This window comes from Metarhizium acridum, assembly GCF_019434415.1.
Source record: "Metarhizium acridum strain ARSEF 324 chromosome Unknown scaffold_141, whole genome shotgun sequence".
NCBI lineage: Eukaryota > Fungi > Ascomycota > Sordariomycetes > Hypocreales > Clavicipitaceae > Metarhizium > Metarhizium acridum.
Genome location: NW_027094020.1, coordinates 879,726 through 902,979, shown reverse-complemented (window position 1 = coordinate 902,979; position 23,254 = coordinate 879,726). Strand labels below are relative to the sequence as shown.

General features: G+C 50.9%; 12 protein-coding genes across 12 annotated transcripts; 6 read left to right on the top strand and 6 right to left on the bottom strand.

Annotated features, from left to right (window-relative positions):
* Positions 1-313: 313 nt before the first annotated feature.
* Positions 314-4,345, bottom strand: J3458_008943 (uncharacterized protein). Its single transcript, XM_007813200.2, has one exon. The coding sequence runs from the start codon at positions 2,547-2,549 to the stop codon at positions 552-554; it is 1,998 nt and encodes a 665-aa protein (XP_007811391.2). The 5' UTR covers positions 2,550-4,345; the 3' UTR covers positions 314-551.
* RPF1 (Ribosome production factor 1) lies at positions 2,818-4,065 on the top strand (the record flags this gene model as incomplete). Its single annotated transcript, XM_007813199.1, has 1 exon — positions 2,818-4,065. One exon carries the CDS (start codon positions 2,818-2,820, stop codon positions 4,063-4,065), a length of 1,248 nt encoding a protein of 415 aa, XP_007811390.1.
* Positions 4,346-5,049: 704 nt separating the features above from the next.
* J3458_008941 (uncharacterized protein) lies at positions 5,050-6,282 on the top strand (the record flags this gene model as incomplete). The annotated part of the gene is made up of 3 exons (XM_007813198.1): positions 5,050-5,075; positions 5,128-5,663; positions 5,738-6,282. The coding sequence occupies 3 exons, from the start codon at positions 5,050-5,052 to the stop codon at positions 6,280-6,282; spliced, it is 1,107 nt and encodes a 368-aa protein (XP_007811389.1).
* A 1,092-nt stretch (positions 6,283-7,374) lies between these two features.
* Positions 7,375-8,739, top strand: J3458_008940 (uncharacterized protein; the record flags this gene model as incomplete). Its single annotated transcript, XM_007813197.2, has 2 exons — positions 7,375-7,736; positions 7,797-8,739. 2 exons carry the CDS (start codon positions 7,375-7,377, stop codon positions 8,737-8,739), a joined length of 1,305 nt encoding a protein of 434 aa, XP_007811388.2.
* Positions 8,740-9,508: 769 nt separating this feature from the next.
* PEP3 (tethering complex subunit) lies at positions 9,509-12,533 on the top strand (the record flags this gene model as incomplete). Its single annotated transcript, XM_007813196.2, has 3 exons — positions 9,509-9,728; positions 9,798-12,393; positions 12,449-12,533. The coding sequence occupies 3 exons, from the start codon at positions 9,509-9,511 to the stop codon at positions 12,531-12,533; spliced, it is 2,901 nt and encodes a 966-aa protein (XP_007811387.2).
* Positions 12,534-12,669: 136 nt separating this feature from the next.
* J3458_008938 (uncharacterized protein) lies at positions 12,670-13,100 on the bottom strand (the record flags this gene model as incomplete). The annotated part of the gene is made up of 2 exons (XM_007813195.2): positions 12,670-12,815; positions 12,929-13,100. 2 exons carry the CDS (start codon positions 13,098-13,100, stop codon positions 12,670-12,672), a joined length of 318 nt encoding a protein of 105 aa, XP_007811386.2.
* Positions 13,101-13,151: 51 nt separating this feature from the next.
* J3458_008937 (uncharacterized protein) lies at positions 13,152-13,649 on the bottom strand (the record flags this gene model as incomplete). The annotated part of the gene is made up of 1 exon (XM_066119475.1): positions 13,152-13,649. The coding sequence occupies one exon, from the start codon at positions 13,647-13,649 to the stop codon at positions 13,152-13,154; it is 498 nt and encodes a 165-aa protein (XP_065975270.1).
* An 822-nt stretch (positions 13,650-14,471) lies between these two features.
* Positions 14,472-15,374, bottom strand: J3458_008936 (uncharacterized protein; the record flags this gene model as incomplete). Its single annotated transcript, XM_007813194.2, has 1 exon — positions 14,472-15,374. The coding sequence occupies one exon, from the start codon at positions 15,372-15,374 to the stop codon at positions 14,472-14,474; it is 903 nt and encodes a 300-aa protein (XP_007811385.2).
* Positions 15,375-18,314: 2,940 nt separating this feature from the next.
* Positions 18,315-18,892, bottom strand: J3458_008935 (uncharacterized protein; the record flags this gene model as incomplete). The annotated part of the gene is made up of 2 exons (XM_007813193.2): positions 18,315-18,794; positions 18,857-18,892. The coding sequence occupies 2 exons, from the start codon at positions 18,890-18,892 to the stop codon at positions 18,315-18,317; spliced, it is 516 nt and encodes a 171-aa protein (XP_007811384.2).
* A 408-nt stretch (positions 18,893-19,300) lies between these two features.
* J3458_008934 (uncharacterized protein) lies at positions 19,301-20,264 on the top strand (the record flags this gene model as incomplete). Its single annotated transcript, XM_066119474.1, has 4 exons — positions 19,301-19,727; positions 19,789-19,915; positions 19,971-20,027; positions 20,082-20,264. 4 exons carry the CDS (start codon positions 19,301-19,303, stop codon positions 20,140-20,142), a joined length of 672 nt encoding a protein of 223 aa, XP_065975269.1. The 3' UTR covers positions 20,143-20,264.
* Positions 20,265-20,386: 122 nt separating this feature from the next.
* J3458_008933 (uncharacterized protein) lies at positions 20,387-21,035 on the top strand (the record flags this gene model as incomplete). Its single annotated transcript, XM_066119473.1, has 2 exons — positions 20,387-20,756; positions 20,863-21,035. 2 exons carry the CDS (start codon positions 20,387-20,389, stop codon positions 21,033-21,035), a joined length of 543 nt encoding a protein of 180 aa, XP_065975268.1.
* A 115-nt stretch (positions 21,036-21,150) lies between these two features.
* On the bottom strand, positions 21,151-23,115 carry J3458_008932 (uncharacterized protein). Its single transcript, XM_066119472.1, has 3 exons — positions 22,920-23,115; positions 22,749-22,855; positions 21,151-22,668 (listed from the first exon to the last, which is right to left on the bottom strand). The coding sequence occupies exons 1-3, from the start codon at positions 23,089-23,091 to the stop codon at positions 21,544-21,546; spliced, it is 1,404 nt and encodes a 467-aa protein (XP_065975267.1). The 5' UTR covers positions 23,092-23,115; the 3' UTR covers positions 21,151-21,543.
* Positions 23,116-23,254: the final 139 nt, after the last annotated feature.

The window sequence follows — 23,254 nt, the reverse complement described above, 5'->3', positions numbered from 1 at the left end:
CTACCGAAAAAGCAACCCCTGCACTTCCTTTGACTTATACAGTTTGGGTCCCAGTTCACTATCCCATGCCTAACGCGTACTCTGATTCAACAATGGCAATGAATGGAACGCAGCTTGCAGCCCCAAACTTGGGCAGCCGCCAACCACAGCCAATGCAAGGTCTTTCAGCTTCCAGATGGGCACACCACCCACGAGAGTGTGGGTGATTGAGCACATACGGGGGGTATGCACTTGCAGGGCATCTACAGCCGGAGGCTTCCGATATCGAATTCCGACATCGAATGGTGACTTCGTTTATTAATAGTGTAAATGCTTTTGAGGTACAGGACTTTTTTGTCTGACTGCATGGTTGGGTGTCACATGATGTGCTACATGCCAGCCAGCACTGGAAGATAATACGCAGGAACGATGGGATGCGTCCCAGAACATTATGAATTGCAAAGAGAAGTATCAGTATCTTCGTGGTCCAATTTTATCAGGCACTTGGAGGAGATTGAGACATAAGGTTAGACAATCGCTATGCAAAGAATAGTCTAAAAATTTGACCGTATTTATCCCGACATGCCTTTTTCCAACATCTTGACGCCTTCTCTAACCTTTGGCGAGAAATGCTTTCTTAGCAACTCTCCTTCCCACACAGTAGTTGCGAACGGGTTGCTTCCCTCTACCGAATCGCTCAACGCATTATATTGACCATTGCCCTTCCGCTCCTCGGTATTCCACAAGCTGTTAATCTTCTTGCCATGTGTGTGTGCGACATCATTAAGCAAGGCGAGGATGGCCTGCGATGATTTCTCTGGAAGTTGTAGTGCGGTAGTCATAAGCTGCTTCGTGAAGGCGGCGAGGCGCAAAGGAGGCACTTGACGGATGTTATAATTAGGGAGCAGGATGCCCGTTAGCGAGCGGAGAAGGAGCACTGTCGTGGTTTGGACGTTGATCTTGGAGATGGCAGAGGACGCGGATAGACGGGTATTTTCGAGATCAGGTTGAACAGAAAGAGAGAGCAGAGAGCGGAACAAGTGTGTAGTGAAAAATGACAAGTCAAGATGTAGGTCGTTTCGTGAATTATGGGCATCCTGGCCTGCTAGCAGGGCGTATGCAGTGACGGTGCACAGGAGGGCCTCGCGGGTGAGATTCCGTACCGAATCTTCATCCTCTTCCTTTTCGGCGGCTTCCTCACCCGCGGGACCCTGCTCGGCATCTTCGTCACTGTGGCGGATGAGATCCTTCAGCGCCTCTAATAAGTCGCCAAAGAAATCTTGATTTATCAGGTGTGAGTATTTAGCGAGTCCTTCCAGCACCGCGCCCATCAGATGCGGTGACCGCTGCTTTAAGATGCGGAAGTATGTGGCAAAGACAAGCTTCAACGTCTCGGACTGCATTCGTTCTCGTTCCTCGTGGCTGACGAGCGCATCGGCCAGAGACATGTCTTTTTCCAACAATTTCTGTTCCTTCATTGTCTTCCTTTCCCTCTTGGTACGGAATTCGCGCTTCTTTTTGGTCTTTGGTGCCCGCTGTTGCTCCACGGTGTCCTGAGACGCCTTGCCAGAGAATTCAGAGAGCAAACGGAGACTGAGGAAGAGGTTCAGTACGCTTTCGTGAACGGCAAATTCCTTGGCCTTCATCATTTTCGTGATGAGAGAGACGGCTTCGAGAGAGGGGCGACCCTCTTCGTCGTCGCGGAAGAGGGTTTCAAGGGCTTGGATGATCTTGGCGGCGTCCTTGTCGATTTTCCTTCGGCTGAGTTTGCCGACGAGAATTCGCAGGATGTCGGAGCGGAAGTTGAAGTGTGGTACGGATGTGATGAGGGTACATGCACATGTGACGGCGACATTGGATAGGCTCTGTCCGCCGCGGACGGGGGTTGTTTCTGATCTGGCGCAGTGGGCGAGTTCCTTGATGTACGCTTGGTAGCCGGCTATGAGGGACTGTTCGAACTGCCGTGTGTTGCGGACCTCCTTTGACAGCTTCTCTTTTGGCGTATCTTCGGATTGAGGTCGTATTCTATATCCTGGAATAATGTCCTTGTATACCGTCATTTGCGTCATGAGCGCCAACATGCGGATGGTGGGGATTTTTGACTGGCTGATCTTTGCGAGCGTCTTCAAGTTGGCGATGTTTTCTTCAGGGTTTTCATTGAGCGCCATGGCGGCTTTGGCTAATTCTTCCTGTGCTTCCAGAATCCGCTGGGCCTCTGGAACTTCTGCGGCCTTCTTCTCCCCCACTGCTTCTTCGCCCTCCGATTCAACTACACCATCACGGCCCTCAAGCCATTCAGTATCGCTCTCGATGGAAGCCGCATCATCGTCAGGGTCAAGGCCCTTGAGAAGTTCTAATCGACCATCTTGCGACTTGATGGGGAGTTTGGTATTTTCCTTTTCATTCTTCTTCCCCTTTCGTGGTCGAGACTCGTAGTCCTGCTCGAGATTCCAATTGGATGCGTGCTTGAAGAAGTCCTTCTGCGCTCGTTTCGACGTTATTGGAGCCTGGGATTCATCGTCGGAGGAGGTATGAGTTATTTTTCTTTTCTTATTACCATTGGCGACCATTTTGTTTGAAGTTGTAGTGCGCGAAGGCAGCGATCGAGACGGTAGGCAATTTTTTTTATTAATATGTTGGCGCAATCAAGTTCTTGTGGCAGCAGCTCCAATCAGATGCGGCGGTTGACCCTCACCGCCAAAATTTTTGGAATTTTCTGCCGGACTTTTTTTCCCTATCCATCTATGCCCCTCCAGGCCAAAATTTCCAGCCCAGCTATTTTACTTGCTTGATTAGTCTACAATTTATACCGCCGGCGCAATCAACTCAACTCTCACAATGGGCTTCACTAAGCCCCCTGTGCAGGCGCTGAAAGCGGCAAACAAGTTAAAACGCCAAGAACTCTTTGTCCAGCACAAAAAGGCGTCTGGAAAAGAGCGAAGAGAAGCTCGACACCGTCGGAGAAAAGAAGAGAACAGAGAGCCAGAACTCAAGGCTGCCCGATTGGCCAAGAACAAGACTCTAACGTTGGATCAAAAGCGAATATGGGACGAAGGCGATGACGACAGCCTGGGCGCTCAGGTTGACTTGGAAAAGTTGAGGCGGAGGCAAATGGAGGAAGCTGAAGCTGAGGAACGGGCAGCTCTCGATGCGGAAATGAAAGATGATGATGAGGAGGAGGAGGAGGACAAAGACAGCATGTTGGGTTCGGATGAAGATGAAGATGACGAAGCGAGGCAGGATGTGTTGGAGAAGCAACGAGAGAAACGGGCGAAACGAGATACTAGCGTAGCGCCGTCAACCACAAGCACAAACCTCGACTTGACACCGTCGTCCCTGGCGCTCAAGTTCCCGTCTCTATTCAGCGATATTCCTGCACCAGACCCCAAGGTCCTGGTCACAACCTCTATCAACTCTACCATTCACTACGAAGCGCAGCTCTTAGGCACCCTGTTCCCAAATAGCACATATATCCCCCGATCCTCACATCGCTATGGCCACAAGTATTCGCTACGAGAAATTTGCAAGTTCGCAACAAATAGGGACTACACTACTGTGCTTCTTGTTAAGGAAGATTTGAAGAAGCCCACTGGGTTATCGGTTGTCCATCTGCCGTCTGGGCCAACGTTTTATTTCTCAATATCAAATTGGATCGAAGGCAGAAAACTCCCTGGCCATGGAAACCCTACCAACCATTACCCGGAACTGCTTCTCAACAATTTCAAGACGCCGCTGGGCCTTCTCACCGCCAAGCTGTTTCAGACACTCTTCCCCCCACGGCCTGAATTCCAGGGTCGTCAGGTGGTCACTCTCCACAACCAGCGAGACTACATTTTTGTTCGCCGACATCGATATGTTTTCCGTGAGAAAAGGGCTACGGAAAAGAGCATTGTAGGTGCTGATGGAAAGGAGATGAAGGGCGTAGAGGGGATCCGCGCAGGTTTGCAGGAACTTGGCCCGCGATTTACGCTGAAGCTGAGGAGAGTTGATAAGGGCATTGGACGGGCGGGCAGCGAGGGCGAGGATGCAACCCAATGGGAGTGGAAAGCCAAGATGGAGAAGGATCGCAAGCGGTTCAACCTGTAGGATGGAAATATCTTTGGTTACGGCATTTTCAAGCGACCCAATACCGAGACAAGTTGTGATGGTGTGACCTGTCCAAGTTGTGCGAGAAGAGTTGGCCCACAGTAGGAATACGACCATGGGTCGGTTGTGATGATGCAAATAAATTCCCCGCGGTGGAAAGCCAGGTAAGCCATGAGTGACGTGAATGCGCGGGCTGGATGGCTCGGGATAGAACACAAACGACAAACATTTGACGAGAGGGTGGCTCACTCAAATTGCACCGAGATCTGCAGGAGGCCAGACCCACCAGCCAGCCACCAGCCCGCTAGGGCGACAATTTACAGTTTTAGAACTTTCCACCAGTTGACGTTTTACGTTTTACACCTGGCCATACCAGCTGAGTCCCCAAGTTTGCCAAGTTCCTAACGTACCACCGTCTTGTGGCGGCACGGCTTCCGCCATGCAATAATAGTGCGCCACCATGCCAGCGTTTTGTCACTGGCTTTTGCGCAATTTTGATATCCAGCCGCATCGCACTCATGCTTTTTCCATAGCATCGTGCATTTCACTCAACCGTCTGGGCAGACCTGCTGATACACACTTTCGAACTGGCAATTTGCAATCTGAGCCTCTGCACCACCCCTCCCGTCCAATCGGACACCTGTCATGTATGGTGACGCAGCTGTGAGCATATGAGGTCAGCTGCACCTTCCGTCATGACACGACGCCAAACGAAAGCGGCATCGTCATCTTCATCATCATCGCCGTCCTTGTCTTTGCCACCCGAAATTGCTGCATCGGTGGTTTCGGACGGGGTAGGAAATAGTGAGTGCGGCGTTTTCGACACGATGCGTATGCGTATCTGGGAGCTGCTGACAGTGATGTATCGCAGGCAATGCGGTCAACGGCACACGCGGCTACTTGCAAAGCCTTGACGTATGGAAACGGGCACCAATACTCAAGGGCACGACGAATTTTGAACCTCGGCCAGATGTTAAAAACATCATGATAACTGGAGGTGCGGGCTTCATGTGAGTAGAGAACACGACCTTTCGTCGATAAATGAATTGACTCTTCCCACAGAGCTTCTTGGGTCGCGCGTCACTTGACTCTTACATACCCAGAAGCGTACAACGTTGTTTCATTTGATAAGCTGGACTATTGCTCGTCTCTCAACAACACCAGAGTGTTAAACGACAAACGCAACTTCACATTTTATCATGGGGATCTCACGAATCCAAGCGAGGTCTTGGACTGCATGGAGCGGTACCGAATTGACACGGTTCTGCACTTTGCAGCGCAGTCTCACGTGGATTTGAGCTTTGGCAACTCGTACAGTTTCACTCATGCGAACGTCTACGGGACACACGTGTTGCTAGAGAGTGCCAAGAAAGCCGAGATCAAGCGCTTCATCCACGTTTCCACTGACGAGGTGTATGGTGAAGTGAGGGAAGATGACGACGACTTGGTTGAGTCGAGCATACTGTCACCGACAAATCCTTACGCGGCAAGCAAGGCAGCAGCTGAGATGCTTGTTCAGTCTTACAACAAGAGCTTCAAGCTGCCCACGATAATCGTCCGAAGTAACAATGTGTACGGACCGCATCAATACCCCGAAAGTAAGTTCAATGTCGGAAACAATGCTTACACGCATCCTCCCCTCTTCACTTGAATATCTACTAAGTCTTGACAGAAATCATAGCCAAGTTCACTTGCCTTCTAAACCGTGGCCGGCCCGTCGTATTGCATGGCGACGGCAGTCCTACAAGGCGATATCTTTACGCTGGCGACGCCGCAGATGCATTTGATACTATTCTACACAAGGGCCACATTGGCCACATTTACAACGTGGGCTCTTCTGATGAAATCTCGAATTTAGATCTCTGTTCTAAACTACTTGACGCAATGGGCATAGATCGTTCAACGTCGGAGCAGTTTCGTAAATGGATCAAATATACGCACGACAGACCATTCAACGACCGCCGATATGCGGTAGACGGTACGAAATTACGCATGCTCGGATGGACTCAAAACACTAGCCTTGAAAGGGGTTTGAAAACAACGGTAGACTGGTACCTCAAGTATGGAGAGTCGTGGTGGGGAGACATAAGCCATGTGCTCACGCCGTTCCCAATGGTCAGCGAAGGGGAAATCGTACCAGATTTCGAGCATCTGATGAAGGATGACCCTGTTCAACCAGGAGATGAGTGCCTGGCAAATGGCAAGAAAGAGGTGTAGAAATGTTGCAACATGGCGCGTTCTATAGATGAGGACTAGAGAGGATGGCCGAATGGTGTCACGGACAAAAACACACCACAGGCTTGGATGAGATGAAGTGTGTTTTTTTTTTCTGGATACGAATGTAGCATGGCGATGCGAAACTGCGATAGAAGCACGACTGCTCTTTTCCCTCTCTTTTATTTAGATCACGAGCTCCGTACACTGTGGGCTGTGTATTTCGGAGCTGTCGCATGAACACCGTTGACGATCAAGGTCGGAGATTTAACGTTTGATGGTCATGGCGCGCCGTAATTCGGGACATGATTAGCGTCCGCAGCCCCCAAAATTGCGGGTACCGACGATCAGGCAAGGGCATGGAGTTCATGTCTTGAGGCAAATTGGCAGCACTCACTCGGTAGGATATACTTCAATGAACAGCAACCTTGTTTCCGGAGCCTGCCAAGCTGGGGCCGCCGATCGCAACAGTCGTCAATCAATCGTGGCCATCACTCGATATCATTTATTTTATCCGGAGCCATCCGACTCCGTCCAGTCACACCCGCCACTGCTCCGCCTATCCGTGATGCCAGGCTGCTCCGTGATTAGCGCCGATGGGTCCACACCAATTCGAGCCAATTCCAGTTCCAGCCAGACCCAGCCGAAGTAAAGAGTCAAAGTTGTAACCGACACCGAGCCTCTAAATCCGGCCAACTCCCCAGTTCCTCTGCGTCCTCTGCGACTGGTCGGGGATGCATGCTCATCCATGTTTTCTGCTTGTTTCCCGTCATCACATCGACTGACTCGATTCGACGTTGCTCTACACCTGCTCACGTTACATAAATGCCGGAGAACCCCTGTAGCGAATCCATGCCTCAGCTGCAGACATTTGCCAACGGTCCCTGCATTACGACTCGGCAACCTGCATGTGTTGTCACACACAAACTCAGTCTGCAACTTGCGCTTTCTGGCCAGTTGCAAGCCCACGGCAATAAGCCTCTCTAGCATCTGAGGGGGCCTCCGTCTACGGTATCATGCCGTTTGCCCGGCATCCGCACTGGCACGAGATAGTAGGGGCCTGCGTAATCTGTTGACAGTCAGGAAGGATAGAGAATGGTCCGCCAACAACATTCACTGAGGTCGCCCTCCTTTACCAACCCACCGGCCGCCAATCCTTCTCACGTACCTGTTGGGGATACCAATAACGCTGCTGAAGCCGGAATATCTCGCGGGACTCAATCGCAGAGCGATGGAGCTGCGAGCGAGGGGGCCCAGGCAGTTGTGAGCAGCTCTGCGGCGGCTGATAACGAGTCCGGCTCCCGTCACATTGGCTCAGATGTAGAAGACGACGCTCCAGATCACGGTCGTGAGGCAGTATCATTGTATCCTGGAAGAAATTATCATCGACGTCCCAGTGCCAGCTCGACGACAGCATATATCGTCCGCAGCTCTTATGGGCAACCGCACTCGGATAGGTAAGCCGCCGCCCTCTCTTCATCCTCCTCCGTCTGCTAACAGACCTACTTACATTTCAGGGCCGCATCCACGCGGTCTCTGTGGGCACGAGAGCTTGACTATCGAGAAATCGGAGGCCGTCGCTACTGCAAAGAATACTTTATGCCCAACGATGAGATTGAGCAGCTACGCCTGACCATACAACACCAAGTGCTCATGCATGCATTCGACGGCGAACTGACAAACACTCCCTTGAGCAACCCCACGCACGTGTTGGATGTTGGAACTGGGACTGGAGAATGGGCCATTAGATTCGCCGAACTGTTCCCCGATTGCGAAGTCGTAGGGACAGACATATCTGCTATACAGGAGACCCAAGGAGTCCCGATGAACGTCTTTTTCGAAATCGAAGATGCAGAAGAGTGGGACCGACCTGTAGACCATTATGACTTGGTGCATCTGCGAGGCATGGAAGGAGCCTTTCGCGACTGGAGATGCATTTATGAAGATGTATTTGATTCACTGAAGCCCGGCGGCTGGATTCAAGTGACAGACTACGACGGCAAGGATGGATCTATCCAGTTTTTCTCTGGCTTCTCTCCGGAGTCGCCTGTTTTTAAGATGATGGATGACCTCTTTGTTGGAGCAGAAAGGTCGGGTCGAAAACGAGGCATGTTTCACCTTGACCAGCAATACTTCTTGGAGGCGGGTTTTGTGGATATCCGGGTCTCTGAACATATCCTCCGAATGAATCTACAGGAAGACAACGTGGGTAAACTCTGGCTAATGTGCTGGCTGGATGGAATCGAGGCGTACTCCCTGCGCACACTTACAGAACAGATGGGATGGGACGCTGATGTTGTCAAGACGGCGTGTCGCGAGACGGCTCGGGAAATTGCCAGTCGCGCGCAAGACTCGGAATCATGCAAGACCATGGTACTGAAGATGCGCACTGTTTTGGCGAGAAAGCCCTCTAGGGACGAGTCTTCCTGCTCCAACCAGCTCCTCAGACGAGAGCACTGATCCATGAAGAAAGTAGTGACACAACATCTGAAATAGATGATTGATGAGATCGAGGGTGCTGCTAAACTCGGAGGACACATGGCTATGGCAGGATGCACCGTGCTTATTATTGCAGCCACTTGATGGGCGGCACTGTTTCCGCAACGGCATTTTGATGTTCATTGGTATTTTGGATTGAGGCCATCATCGTATTGATGTTGGGGAAGAATCATCCCTAGGAAGAGCATTGAGTAATTTGAACTGAGCTGCGGTCTACGGTGTTCTGTAGGCACGATCTTGTCAAATGTCCGAATTTGACGATAGGGACATGGGCTTGTGGCCGCGGTAAGTTGCTTTGGCTTGAGGCGCTTGACTAGGCAGACAAAAAACGACACATCACTGCTAAATCAAAAATCTCGAATCAAGTTGACCGATATGAAAATCCTCTCGCTTTGGTCAAACCTATGTTACTGGTGAAAGGGGCTAGACAGTTTGATGCTTAGAGCTTTCACGACCCGAGCAGGCAAGCAGGCAACAAACAGGCTGCCGTCCGTCTGCCCAAATGCTCCGTACAGATGTGGAGATGGAAGTCAAGTTGTAGTGGGGAGCTCCTCCAACCACACACCAACATCGAGCACGCACTGAACCTCGCCTCCATGATCCTGTGAGCTTCACCCGTGCAGCGTCATCCAACTTTTACCTGGCTGCAGTGACCTGGTCCTATTACGTGCCCTTGCGTGCGAGAGGAGACAAGGTATCCGATCCGGATATGCGGCCGTAGACCTCCACCATGTCCTTCAATCCCAATGATGGCTTCGTGGCCACCGCACCGACCGGAGATGCCTCTGGCATCGACGAGCTACCCATCTTCAACGTGGAACGCGCCCAAATGGCATTTTCTGTGACGGCGGAGTTCGTAGCGGCGCAAGTAGCGAACAACATCATGATCCTGGCCTTGTCCAACGGCCGGATTCTGCGCATCGACCTGAAGCGGCCGGAGGACATTGACGGTACGTCACCTCTGGAATTCGCCGTACTGCTACACATGAAAGCTCAACATCGTTCCTAACTATCTGCAGATATTGATCTACCGAAAAGAGCATCCGAGATCGGCGTTATTCGGCGCATGTTCCTAGACCCGACTGCCTCTCATTTGCTGATTTGCACTGCGCTGGGCGAAAATTACTACCTTCACACGCAATCAAGGCAACCTCGGCCTTTGGGCCAGCTGCGCGGCGTTGCAATCGAGAGCGTAGCGTGGAACCCATCTCTTCCAACTGCGTCAACACGGGAGATTATCCTTGGTGCCTCTGACGGCAACATTTACGAAGCATTCATCGAAACCGCCAACGAGTTTTACAAAAGAGAGGTCAAGCATCTCAAAACTTTGCACAAGCTTCCCGATGGTCCTATTACAGGCTTGTGGGTCGACGATTTGAAGGGCAGCCCGGATATTCGAAGAGTTTTAATTGGCACACAGGGCAGATTGTTCCATTTGGTGGGCAAGGTTGGGCGGAGTCACGACGGCAGCGGCTCGGTATATACGAAGTTATTTGAATCGGAACAGCCTGTGATTCATGAGATTCCGCGAAGCTCATCCGGCGGCCATTCGACAGTGGTGGTATCTCCAGATTCTGCTGAGGGGGGACGTGCAGATAATACTCCAGACAGGGCCTATGCGTGGTTGTCGTCGCAAGGAGTGTTTCATGGCAAGCTTCTAAATAGCCCCAAAGACAGCAGCCTTGGATCCAAGGTCTTTGCAGAATCAAAGACGCTATCTAAAGCACAAATTATTGCCCCGGAGTCAACAGGTCGGCATAAACCGACTGCGGAGACTGTCGATTCGTTACTTCTCACCGAGTGGCACATGCTCAGCCTGGTTGGCAACCGTGTTATTGCTACCAACCGCCTCACGGGCAATACTGTATCTGAACATGACGTCCTTGCAACTGGTCAGAAGGCTATTGCCTTCACTATGGACATGCAAGAACGAACGTTTTGGCTCATCACGTCAGACGAGATATACGAGATTGTCGCCCGAGACGAAGAAAGAAATATTTGGCAAATAATGATGAAGAACAGGCAGTTTGATTCGGCATTGCGGTATGCTCGTACACAGACGCAAAAGGAGACCGTTGCAGCGGGCTATGGAGACTACCTTGCGAAAAGGGGACATTGGACCGAGGCGGCTGTGCTGTATGGTCGTAGCAACAAACCATTCGAAGATGTTGCGCTCAGCATCATTGACAATAATCAGCCGGATGCCTTGAGACAGTTTCTATTGACGAAGCTTGCCAACATAAAGAAGTCTGCGACTCTACAAAGAACGATAGTTGCTAGTTGGTTAGTGGAAGTATTCATGGCCAAGCTCAACTCGCTCGACGACACAATCATCACGCAGGCCGAGCTTTCAGAGACTATGAATCCAGCAGAGTCAAAGACGACTCTAGAGTCTGTTAAAAAGGAGTTCCACGATTTTGTCAACAAATATAAAGGCGACATGGATCGGAAAACGGCATACGACATTATCAGCAGCCACGGAAGAGAAGGAGAGCTTCTATACTTTGCTAACGTGGTCGACGACTACAACTACGTTTTGTCGTACTGGGTACAGAGGGAGCGTTGGGAAGAGGTCTTGAACGTTCTCAAGAGGCAGACGGACGTTGATGTTTTTTACCGATACAGTACGGTTCTCATGACTCATGTTCCGCAGGAAACGGTCGAGATTCTGATGAGGCAATCCGAACTAAAGCCTCGCAACCTCATCCCAGCATTGCTCGAGTATAATCGCAGCTTCTCTGGAGATGCAAGCGCTCAGAACCAGGCAGTACGATATTTGAATTACGTCATTTTCCAACTGAACTCCACCGATGCCGCTATCCACAACACGCTCGTTTCAATATACGCTTCGCACCCTTCAAAGGACGAGTCAGGACTGCTTTCTTATTTACAGGTTCAAGGCGATGAGCCACGGTATGATCCTGAATTTGCGCTGCGACTGTGCATCCAGCATCATCGAACTCTTTCTTGCGTGCACATCTATACGAGTATGGGCCAATACCTGCAAGCAGTTGATTTGGCACTGTCTCACAATGAGGTTGAACTAGCGGCAGTCATTGCCGACCGGCCCATGTCAAACCCCCAGCTTCGAAAAAGACTCTGGTTGGCAGTGGCTCGAAAAGTCATTGCCAAATCAGACGGAATCAAAGCAGCCATTGAGTTCCTCAAGAGATGCGACCTTCTCAAGATTGAAGACCTGATACCATTCTTCCCTGACTTTGTGGTGATTGACGATTTCAAAGAGGAGATTTGCCAAGCACTGGAAGACTATTCTCGGAATATCGATAGTCTGAAAAAAGAGATGGACGAGTCGTCACAGACGGCAAGTAATATCAAAATGGACATTGCGGCATTAGATCATCGATATGCCATCGTCGAGCCTGGGGAGAAGTGCTACGTCTGCGGACTGCCCTTGCTTAGCAGGCAATTCTTTGTGTTTCCCTGCCAGCACTCATTCCATTCGGATTGCATGGGGAAAAAGGTGCTCGAGTACTCGGGGTTCGGGCACTCAAAGAAGATACGTCAGTTGCAGACGCAGATTCACAAGGGGTTGGTGAGTGGGGCCAAGAGGGAGGCGGTGGTTGCTGAGCTCGATGCTTTGGTGGCATCAGCATGGTAAGTTTGCATTCACACAGCTTGGACAAATGAATGTAATGCTGACTGTTGGCAGTATTCTATGCAGCGACTTTGCCATCAAGAGAATAGACGAACCGTTTATATCTGCGGACGACAATCCTAATGAATGGGCTGTGTAGGGAAGAGACGATTGTATTATATTTGCAGATTAGCGTATACCCAAATGTATTGATGCCACGCCTGTCGAATCCCGCCAAGGAGGTGCACCAGACATCTTTCTTAAGCTGCGTTATACCACCAAAGATTGATTCGGGCTCAGTACCTGCACTCGGTGACGTCGAGGGTAGATTTCGTGATCATCAAGATGGAAACAATGACACCGTAAAGGCCCAGGACTTCGGCGAAGATGAGGATCAGGACCATTCCTACGTATAGTCGCGGTTGCTGGTTGCTCGCCCGCACTACCTCAGGTTAGCCAACAGCACCCAACAAGAAATAAGATCATCGTCGAGATTGCGCTGCCAAAGAGCAAAGTTTTGTGTTGCGACAGTCGTCGCAGAGTGTCGGGACATACCGCCAGCATCGCCAATGATGCCAATGGCAAACCCAGCGGCTAATCCGCACAAGCCGACGGCCATGCCGGCCCCGAGCTGCAGGAAGCCGGTGTGGGCGGGCATCTTCTCCCTGATGCCATTGGACATGATGACGGCGGAGACGAGGCCGTATATGGAGAGGATCTGGGCCATGATGGAGCAAAGACTGCGCTTGTCAGCGGCACAATGTACTTGTTTTACATGTTATGCCAGCAAGATGCTGCAGCCGGGAGCCGCACGTACGTGTTCTGCATCAAACGTTCGGGTCGGAGCACGCCGCATGAGAAGATGGCAATGGACGACTTGGCCGTTCCGTAGGCGGCTCCGAAGGTGGTGAAGATGATGGCGAATGCGATGCCCATTGCTCCGAAGAAGGACTAGATATATGTGAGTGAGTGAATGCGAGAGTTGTCGATGGAAGAAGGAACTGACGGAGTACATGGGACTATCAAAGTCAGAATTAGCAGTGTGCTTTGGAGTTTGTGTCGGGGACTTTGTGTTCAAGGGAGGAGTGTACCAGCGCTCCATGGAGGCAAAGACTTGGCCGTCCATCTTGGTGTCAGGGTTATGGGAGTTTGTGATTTTTGCTTGGGGTTTGGGAAAGGATAATAGATGAGGGAAGTCGTTGCGGAAAAGTAGTTCAAGTATGACGCTGGTTATATTTGACATGTCTGCGGGAGGCATCCGAGGGGGAGTAAGCATACAGTCGTCCTCTGGTGGCTGCACTGTTGCCTGAATGGCGTCCCGTCAACTCGATTGGGATGCTACGTCGTTTTCAGGTGGAATACTATAGGCTAGTAGGATGGCTTACGGCGTGAGATTGTGCTGGGGATGGAAGACGTGTGTGTTGGCTAGGCAGACGTATTCGGGATGATGATGGTGCGCCTATGGGGACGGCGGATGGTGGTTTGGGGGCTGAATGGGCAGAAGGATTAGAGGAGTGAAGAGCAGTGGCACCTTTTTGACGGAAACCTTGCGGTTTAATGAGGTTGAAGGGTTTTATTCATTTGATTCTGTTCTCGCATCACGCCATCGCAAAGTTCCCGACATTACGTCAACCAAAGCCGTATCAAGAGGCCGGCAGAACACTCAAGTGAGCAGCCATGTCGACCCTCCCCCCCAAATCTATGGTAATTTTAAGAGGAATATAGTACTGTTGACAGTTGCAAGAGACACCAAGCTCGTCATTGCTTCAGCCAAAAACGTGGCGTGCGAAAAAGTAGTCTGTGCTGCAGGGTAGGACAGCCACGTCGGACATGGTGAAGGTGGTCATTGGACTTTGTTTCTCCTTTCCTTTCCTTTCCTCTACTTCCTCTTAGTGTTCTATCACTGTAGTTGCCCTAGTCGGCGCAATATAAATTGGGAGTGCGTAGATTGACTGTCTTGCTGTGTTTGTGCTCAGTGGTTCCCCCTTTACGGCATCATCAAAACCGAGACATGGCCAGAATAATCAAAACATGATGTAAATAGAGTATTTCCTCCAGCGAATACCCAGGAACCGTCTAGGTACACCGCAAATCTCATTCAACATGGCCTCGGGTGAACCTGGCGGCCCTTGACCCAGACAATCTTGGTGTTGCGGTCATCGCCGTTGTACACCCACTTCGCCACGATATTCTTCCAGTTGCACAAGTCCCACTCAAACAAATCTACATTTCCATGATCCTTGTGGTCCCCTTGTCTGTGGTCACCCACGACATGCAACCCCACAAGCTGCGCATCCCAGTCCTTGCCGACTTCAAACCCGCCGACTTTATCCTCCAAGCCGACCACCTTAGCGCCGCCCCTCGTGGCCAGATACAAGACCTGCGCAACAGAGAGGTTGACCTTTTCGCGTGTCTCCTCATCCGGGGCTTTCATGGCCAGGTGCCTGCTGACGAGGACGGCCTGCCTTGCCGCCTCCAGGATAGACGGACTATATCCGCCGCTCATGTCTGTCCCCAGCCCAACGTCGATCTTCCTGTCCCATAACCAGCGTACGCGAGCCTCGCCGCTCCCAAGAGCAGAGTTGCTGCAGGGGCAATGGGAGACCTTGGACTCGCGTTCACGAACAAGTCTGGCCTCGCCCTCACTCAAGTGCACAGAGTGCCCGAGAATCGTCTTGGGCGTCAGCAGACCGTGCGTATCGTATACCTTTGCGTACGATCCCGCACCTGGATAGAGGCAGGCAACGTCCTTTATCTCGAGAGGATTCTCAGCGATGTGTGTCTGTATCGGCAGATGCAGCTTGCGGTGCATCTCGGACAGCCCGTCCATGGCCTCGGGAGTGCAAGCCAGCGCGAACCGGGGCGTGAGAATGGGCGAAACAAGATCGTGCTTGGGGTCCAGGTTGTCGATACACTCAATCACCTCGCTGGTTCTGCGGAGGGCCTCCTCGCTCGATGCATCTCGGAGGCACTCGGGACCCAAGTCCCCGTCCCTGTCCATGCACACCCGGCCGATAAACGCCCGCTGGCCCAGATGGAAGCAGATCTTGGCCAGCCAACTCGTCGCAGCCACATGGGTAGTGGTGTAGTAGGCGGCCGTGGTGGTGCCGTGGGCCAGAGTCCGCCGCACGCACGCCGTGTACACTTGCTGCGCTACTTTCTCGTCGCTGAACCTCTCTTCGCAGGGGAAGACATATGTTTCCAGCCAGTGTAGGAGGGTCGATTCGCCAAACACGCCCACAATGGGGTACTGGGAGGCGTGGACGTGTGTATCTGGGCCATCTGTGCTTAGAGCGTGTGGAAGCGCGCCGCCCCGGGGGTGGTCTTTTCTTACCTATGAAGCCGGGAAAGAAGAATTGCCCGCGTTTGCAGGAGTAGATGTCTACGTCGTGCTCGTGCCAGCGTAGGCGGCACAGCAGCTGCTTCTTGGCTGTGTGGACATCCCCCGAGTCGTCGTCGATGCCGACAATCGTTCCTCGCTCGTCGACGGCAATTGCTGCGTCGAGAAAGAATTTCAGTTCTTCACGTGTACGGCTGTGTACAAAGTTGCCCAGCATGAGGCTCTTCCTTCTTGGCGGCTTTGAGGATGATTCCATGTTGTCCTTGATTTTCTTTTTTTTGCTTTTGAGTAGGTATACCTTGTCAGAGAACGATGCGTCTCGGTTGTCAGAGAAGGATTTTTCTTCGGTCTCTTAATGCAGACGGAGAATAAGAAGAAATAGGATCCGTGGTTGGCGAGATTGAAAAGTTGGACTAGGGGGGTTTATATTTTTTGACTTCACCACCGACATCGCTTACTGCTGTGCTGCGCTGAACATTCTTCCTCTTGGCTCTGCCACACATTGCTGTTAAGAGAAGAAACCCCAGGTCGTGCGTTGCAATGTATGTACTCACCTCTCGAGCGGTATTAGACGAGTGCAAGGGTGGCGAGTCAGAACACTGCCATGGAGAATGTCTCGGCCGGAATCCTCGACGCAACGATTTGACAACGAATCCAGACCCAGCCAGTCACCGAGATGTTGGCGAGCGGTCGATCTATTACGGAGTACTAGGTGCTCTTTGCATGTTTCACATGGGGGGTTCACACGAAACGGGAAAACGCAGCCAGCCACCGCCCAGCGACTTGCATGCAACCACCATCTGTCCCTCCCATCCTTGTTTTCTATGAGAGGGACTGAACTAGTTAATTAATAATGTAGTTGTACATGTGTCTTGTAGGTTCAGCCACTGGTAATGCGTGACCTGGCTGGTGGTTTCAGTCTGGACTCTGTGATGCTGGATGAGGCGAAAGGCTAGAGCTTCAAGCTGACCGGAAACCTGTCCGCGTCCCAGCATACAGTAACTAGAAAGGCGCCAGGTGGTTCTGTGCAAGACGGCTTATATCCGACGAGTAGACCTGTCAAAACAGCGTCTTTTACTCCATTGGAAAATCATGTGGCTGGCTGAACTGGCTACGACTCAGGCATGGCATGTTGACTGGTGGCGCTGACTTGCAGTGTCTGCCATGCACGTCACTCTCTTTGTAGGTTTGCCGATGCAAAGGCAACACACCAAGAATACTTGCCAATGTTGATGTCTCCTGTCTTCAGTTCAAAATGCTCAGTTATAGTCGGCTTCTTTTTGCGCAGCAGAGAAGAGAGGTTCAAATTGTGCCAACAGGAGATGTTGCTCTTCAACACCTGCCGTTTCGACGTGGGACTCTCGAAAACTCCCAATTACCGATTCTGGAATAACAGCTCCCCACTCTTAGCCGCTACTTAAGGACGGCCCGGTCCGTAGCGTCTTTTCTCTATCCCGCTCTTGCCTTTTCTCTTGCGTTTTGGCTCTTGTTGTTGCGGCGGTTATTAACCACAGGTTTTGCCTCAAAGTGTCGTTAGTATCTGAATATGTACAAGAAGGCCCTTTTATTTTGTTTAAAAGCTCTGGCAGCGTGTAGGGGCCAGCGTCCATCACCTAGAAGCACCTTTCGGAATTTGAACAATACCGCTTTGCCCCCGGGACCTTGGCCAATACCATTGTCAACCCAAAAGTATCCCTTTCACTCCAATTGAATAATATCCCCCTCAATAAGCTCGTTGAAGGCAGAACCCACCAAAGCATCCGTCATCTTGGCTGTAACGGGGTTACGGTATTGTCCAAGTCATCTTAGCAAGGCTATCCTTGGTAAAAGATAGTCAAAGTCCTATAGCTCTGCTCTGATAATCTCTGCACCCTGGAAAGCGAGCCAATGGATCTTCTTTTCTGCCTCCCTAGCGTTTCCTTCAGGATAGAGCTCTACTTGTAACTTTGTAAAAGTTTGACCATTTCAGACATGAGTGTTATTTCTTCGCCTTCCTGTAGCATGGCAGTATCCACTTGTTCAATATATAATTGAATCGCCAATAGTACCATCTTTGTGCCCAAAGCCGGCATCTTGGGGTGCCTTGGTCGCGGTTCTTGTTGCGGAAAGTCGGGAGCCCTCTTCACAGTACCCGAGGGCCGAAACTGCATTCTCCGTCCCCGCAGCCGTATGCCTAGAAGCATTTGGGTCATGGCATTTTTATTCATTGCCAATGGAACAGTCCAATCCATGGACACGATATTACGAATCGGACCTTGTTTCAATATAAACGCGCGGAGCGCCTCTATTGTAAGGCCACGGCGAAGAATACCTCGTACTGTAGGCATCCTTGTGTTGTCCCTGCCATTGACCTTGCCAGGCTCAACTACTTTAATAAGCTTTCTTTGAGAAAGAAATTTCTTCATAAAGTTACTTCTAGTAAAGCCCCAGTAAAAGACATTATATCAGTTGAGAATATTTAAAACCAGTGGTATTGTTCGTTGGGATCAGAATATTCCGCAGAGAATGCGTCACCCCTTCAATATGGTCAACAAAGAGACAAGCAATGTCATAAGTCGGGTAAATATTCCACGTCCAGCCAGTTCTATGATGGGCTGTGATTCAGCCTCCCAGGTTGGAATCGATAAATAATGGGGTCACGCATTGCACTATTTGAGCTATGCGTGCGCGAATGCAATACCTTGTACCTAGCGATGTCCCTTTTCGCATCTCTTCGAACATGGCAAGACTCTCGGCAGGAGGCCGATCTCGCTGGATGCTAGGGAGGAGCTTGTATCGATCTCTCTTCTGATCTCTCTTTTGAATCTCGGGCTCCGTATCGTCAGAATACGCATTTTCGTCTGAAATTGATTGCTGGCATAGTGCGTAGAGCTGCTGGAACTTATTGCTTGTATATGTGCGCAGTAGTTGGATGCCCAACACCGCCAGATCATGGGTAACTGAGTCCTCAAACTCCTGTTCCTCTTGACTAGGGCTCGTGTCACCGAAACGCAGGATAATAGATCCAGAGAAAGCATGATTTGCGAAATAGTCATTCTGCGCCGAGTTTCGCTTGAAGATGAGACTCGTTCGTGTTGTTGGCTGCTGAGGCGTTATACAATCTCAACACCCGCAAGACTGCTGGAAGCGGGCAGTGTACATACGGGCGGAGAGTTGGCATGTTTAGTATGTGATCCCATTGTTCATTGTTGTATCAACTTTGCTCGGAGGGAACTGCCCTTTCTACTCGGAAGTAGATGCGTGCATCGGATGACGCTGCATCACTCATCCACGCGTGACTACGAGCCATTGGGCTTAGAAAACAGCCATCGACGGATAAATAACAGTCATTTAGACTTCCACCCGGATCCAAGGTCAAAGATACCCGATCACACGGTGCCAGTTTCTGGACACGGACTGCCCGCATAGATGTCGAGTTGCCCGACAAGACGCAAAAGGCTTACCGGCGAATTGGGTATGAGCATGCTCCGCGGCGAGTGCAAAGGGGCAAAAGTCATCCGCAAGTACACTCCTGATGGCATTCCTCGCCCGGTCGCTTGAGGCTCCTCAGGTCGGACCCCAATACGTATTTCTTCTTGTCCGAGTTCATGGGCATGACTCAGGAACTACCAGACATCCGCAAGTTCTCGGCCATGCTTGCTAAGCTCCACCGTGACAGTATGGTTGACAAGGATGCCCCGAAGGAGTTCGGGTTCCATGTCATGACGCAAGAAGGTACCATGTACCAAGATCTTTCTTGGTGCAAGTCATGGGAGGAGATGTATACGCGTCGATTCCAATCCTTTGTTGACCAAGAACGAGTTTCCCAAGGCCCCAGTAAAGAACTTGACCAGATCCTGCCGGGATTTATAAGCAAGGTCATCCCTCGTCTGCTACGCCCTCTCGAAACCCACGGTAGGACCATCAGACCTGTTGCATTACATGGAGATGTCTGGTATGGAAACCTAGCTGTAGACGCAACCACAGGGGAGCCAGTGTACTTTGATCCATCAGTCTTCTGGGGCCATAATGAGTGTAAGCGTCCGACTCTTACATTCCATATCCCGTATCGCTAGCTTGCACTCATATCATATAGATGACGTTGGAAGCATGGCTACCCCCCGTTACGGACTTGGCCGGGACTGGATCGTAGAATACCACAAGTTCTTCCCAGTTTCAGCCCCAGAAGAAGATCATGAGGCTAGAAACGCCCTTTACGCCATGTAAGCCATGCGAAGATGTCGCAACGCGTCAGGTAGCTGCTGACTAGTCAAAAAGAAGTGGGCACTTCTGTGCTTCAACGCTATATCCAAACAACAAGACCTTGCGCAAGATGTAGGACATGTCACACCCTATCGAGGAATCTGTACTAATATACAGTATTCACAGGGCGATTGAAGAGATGAAACGACTACTCCAAGCTTACCCCCACGGATACCAGGGTGAGTAATGAAGAAAGGGAATATGTGGTCAAGCGCAGCAGAGAAGAGATGATGGGCATGAGGAATATTGGATAATAGCACAAGAGCTCGGTGAAAGGGAGCCCGTTGCAAACGCTGAACAGCTAAATACGTAAAGATCAATGAACAAAACCGGCTCATCTTTACATTCCACCCACTGCTTGAAGTAATCCCAAGCCGAGACCCGACATTCCGCGTTCCGCCGAAGCAGTGGCTCGGCTCTATACCCTCAGCATGAAAGAGTATGCCACGTCGAGCCCTGACGAAATGTTTGGATTCCATGTACCCACCTACAACGGGACGCTTCCGCAGGACAATACTTGGACCAAGCCCTGGAAAGAATTCCACGTTGCGGGAATGGAGCGGATGCTAGCTCTAGAGGAAGAAGCAAGAGAACCGAGTGACGAACTAAAGAGACTTTCGGAACCCTTCCTCAGAAGGGTCATCCCAAGACTTCTCGATCCCCTGGAAACGAATGGTACAAGTATCAAGCCTGTGCTTCTTCATGGCGATTTGTGGCTGGGAAACGTCTCATGCCAGAAGGCGTCTGAAAATAAAGATCCGCTGTTGTTCGATGCTGCAGCTCTCTGGGGCCACAACGAGTGTCAGTTCCAATTTCGCATCTTCTCCTTTGAACCTTCTTTCCATCCAAAACAACCAAACTGGGTGTTATCCCTTTTAAAGTACGCACGCTGATGGTGGTGATTTAGACGAGCTTGCTACTTTACGTCCTTTGGCGGATGATTGGGCCAAAGAGTGTTATAGAGCCTACCACGAGCTCGTTCCAAGATCCGAACCCGAGGAAGACTGGGATGCCCGTAATGCCCTTTATGCAACGGCCGTTTGTTTCACCGGGAGCTACGCAATCCTTGTAAGTGACTAGCTTTCTCAGGCGCGTCATCGTCCACGACTCGGCACTATACCCGCATTAACCTCACTTCAGAGAGACGTAGGTCAATTTCTGATTCCAGGATGGACATTTCCTAATCGTTTGATAGGTTGATTGACGAGATGCGAAAGCTGGTGGAGCGGTTTGCATGAGCTCGGAGAATGTGCCATACTTGGCTAGAATAGCATCAATTCATGGTTTTTGACACTCTTTGACAATCTGTGGCTGATGAATTTACCGTAAAGAGTGTGACGACCTGAAGACGTAGTTTGCAGGCGAGCGTCGTCCATATGAGCGTATCAAGCTATCTATAGATCTAATGGAGATAATCTAATAGCAAAAAAAAATTAATTTTTTTCTTCTATCGGTGTTTGAAGTTGAAATTTTGGGGTTGAGTGTAGGTCCCAGCTTTGAGACAACGAGAAGCTTTGTTACTCGCTGACGACAAATGTCCACGTTAATGACCCAAGTTTGAGGTGAAAATACAACACCTATCCGGTATCTACACCTTTGTAAACAGGCGCCACTTTGCCAAGTGAAGCTTGCAGGCAACAAAAAAGAGAGTGCCAACACCGAGCATGACACCGCCAAAGACCTGCAGCTGCCAATAGCTGCCTCCTGCAGCCGTGATGAGGCCGCCGCCAATGGGACCCCCCATCAAGCCGGCGATGGACACGAACGCGTAAATGGCTCCAGAACGTGTGCCGATATCGCGAATGTCGGTTATCTGAGCTATAAGCGCAGGGGCCAACGCTGTATATGTGCCAGAACTGAAGCCGAAGAGGGCGGAGAATGCAATGGCAGTTGCACTGCTGTGGCCAGGAAGCCAGAGAGCCAGAGTGAAAATGGTTGAAAGGCAAGCGGCGAGGATTGAGATGTTGTAGTTGCCTGCTCTATCAGCAACATGCCCGGAAATAATACGACCGACTCCACTGTAGAATACACGAGTTAGTTCCTCAACACGTTCTGCACAACTGTAGCGGGTGAAATGTGTGAACACTGGACACGGTGCGGCCCATCTGTTGGTGATGTTTGGTACTTGCCTGGCAGCATTGAATATCGAAACAAGATACCCAGCCAGAGATGTAGACATGCCCACATGAACTCCATACGTTACCATGAAGATGATGGGGATGAACATGCCCATGGAGTAGAAGAACCCAGCCAGCGCTGTAAGTGAAAAGGCCGGATCCTTGAACGCTCGGAAAAAGTCCAACGGGCCGGCATCTTGTGGTTGAGGAGCCAGCCGCGACTTGACGGTGAGATTTGTGATGATGAGCAGCCCGAACATGAGGAATGCACACGTACGCATGGTCCAGCCGTATCCAATTTGGTTCATCAACCGATCGACCATGATTGGCATGACGGTCCCCCCCAAGCTTGACCCGCTGGTCGTGATGCCCATTGCCAGGGCTCTTCGGCTCCGGAACCAGGTCGCGACGCAAGCGAAACTAGGCTGCAGGATCATGCTTGCGCCGATCGGGCTGCAGATGGATTGTGACAGGATGAACTGGTAGTACTTGGACGAGATGGACGCCATCATCAAGCCGAAGACGTGCAGAAAGGTACCGACCAGAAGCAGACTACGGGGGCCAAAGTGGTCGAAGAGCTTTCCAACAAAGGGAGTCTTTCGCCAAGGGAAGTGGTTAGCTGCAAACACCTAAGACGTGGAGAATACTACAGCATCCATGGCATGAGGTCACTTACGGAGATGAATAGCACACACGTGTTAAGAGACGATATCCACGACACTGTGCTCGGCGAGAAGGATCTCAGCTGATGGGTCTCGTAGTATGCCTGGAACACGCCAACGCCTGTAACAGAACCATGAGTGCCGGGTCTTTTGATGATCTCCAAGATTCACAGCCGAAGACTTACAGTTTGTCCAACCAAAGCTGCAAAATAGTCCAAAGAATGCTCCCAGAACGACTAGCCATGCCTGCGCACTCCCGTCTGGGAACGTATCGGGAACCCCAGCCTTCTCCTCATCATGAGACCGTCCTTGAGACTCTTCCTCACTGGAGTTGGCTGTTTGACCTCTCTCTCTCATATCGTAGTTTTGTAACCTTTCGCGGACAGAACTGTTGGACTAATGTGGGAGGAAATGGACATGGATGATGGGGGGTGGTGAGGCACAGCTCAAGTTACGACTGCACACAATAAATACTCAAACAACCATGCCCCCACTGCCTGGAGTCCGCGGTATAAATTTC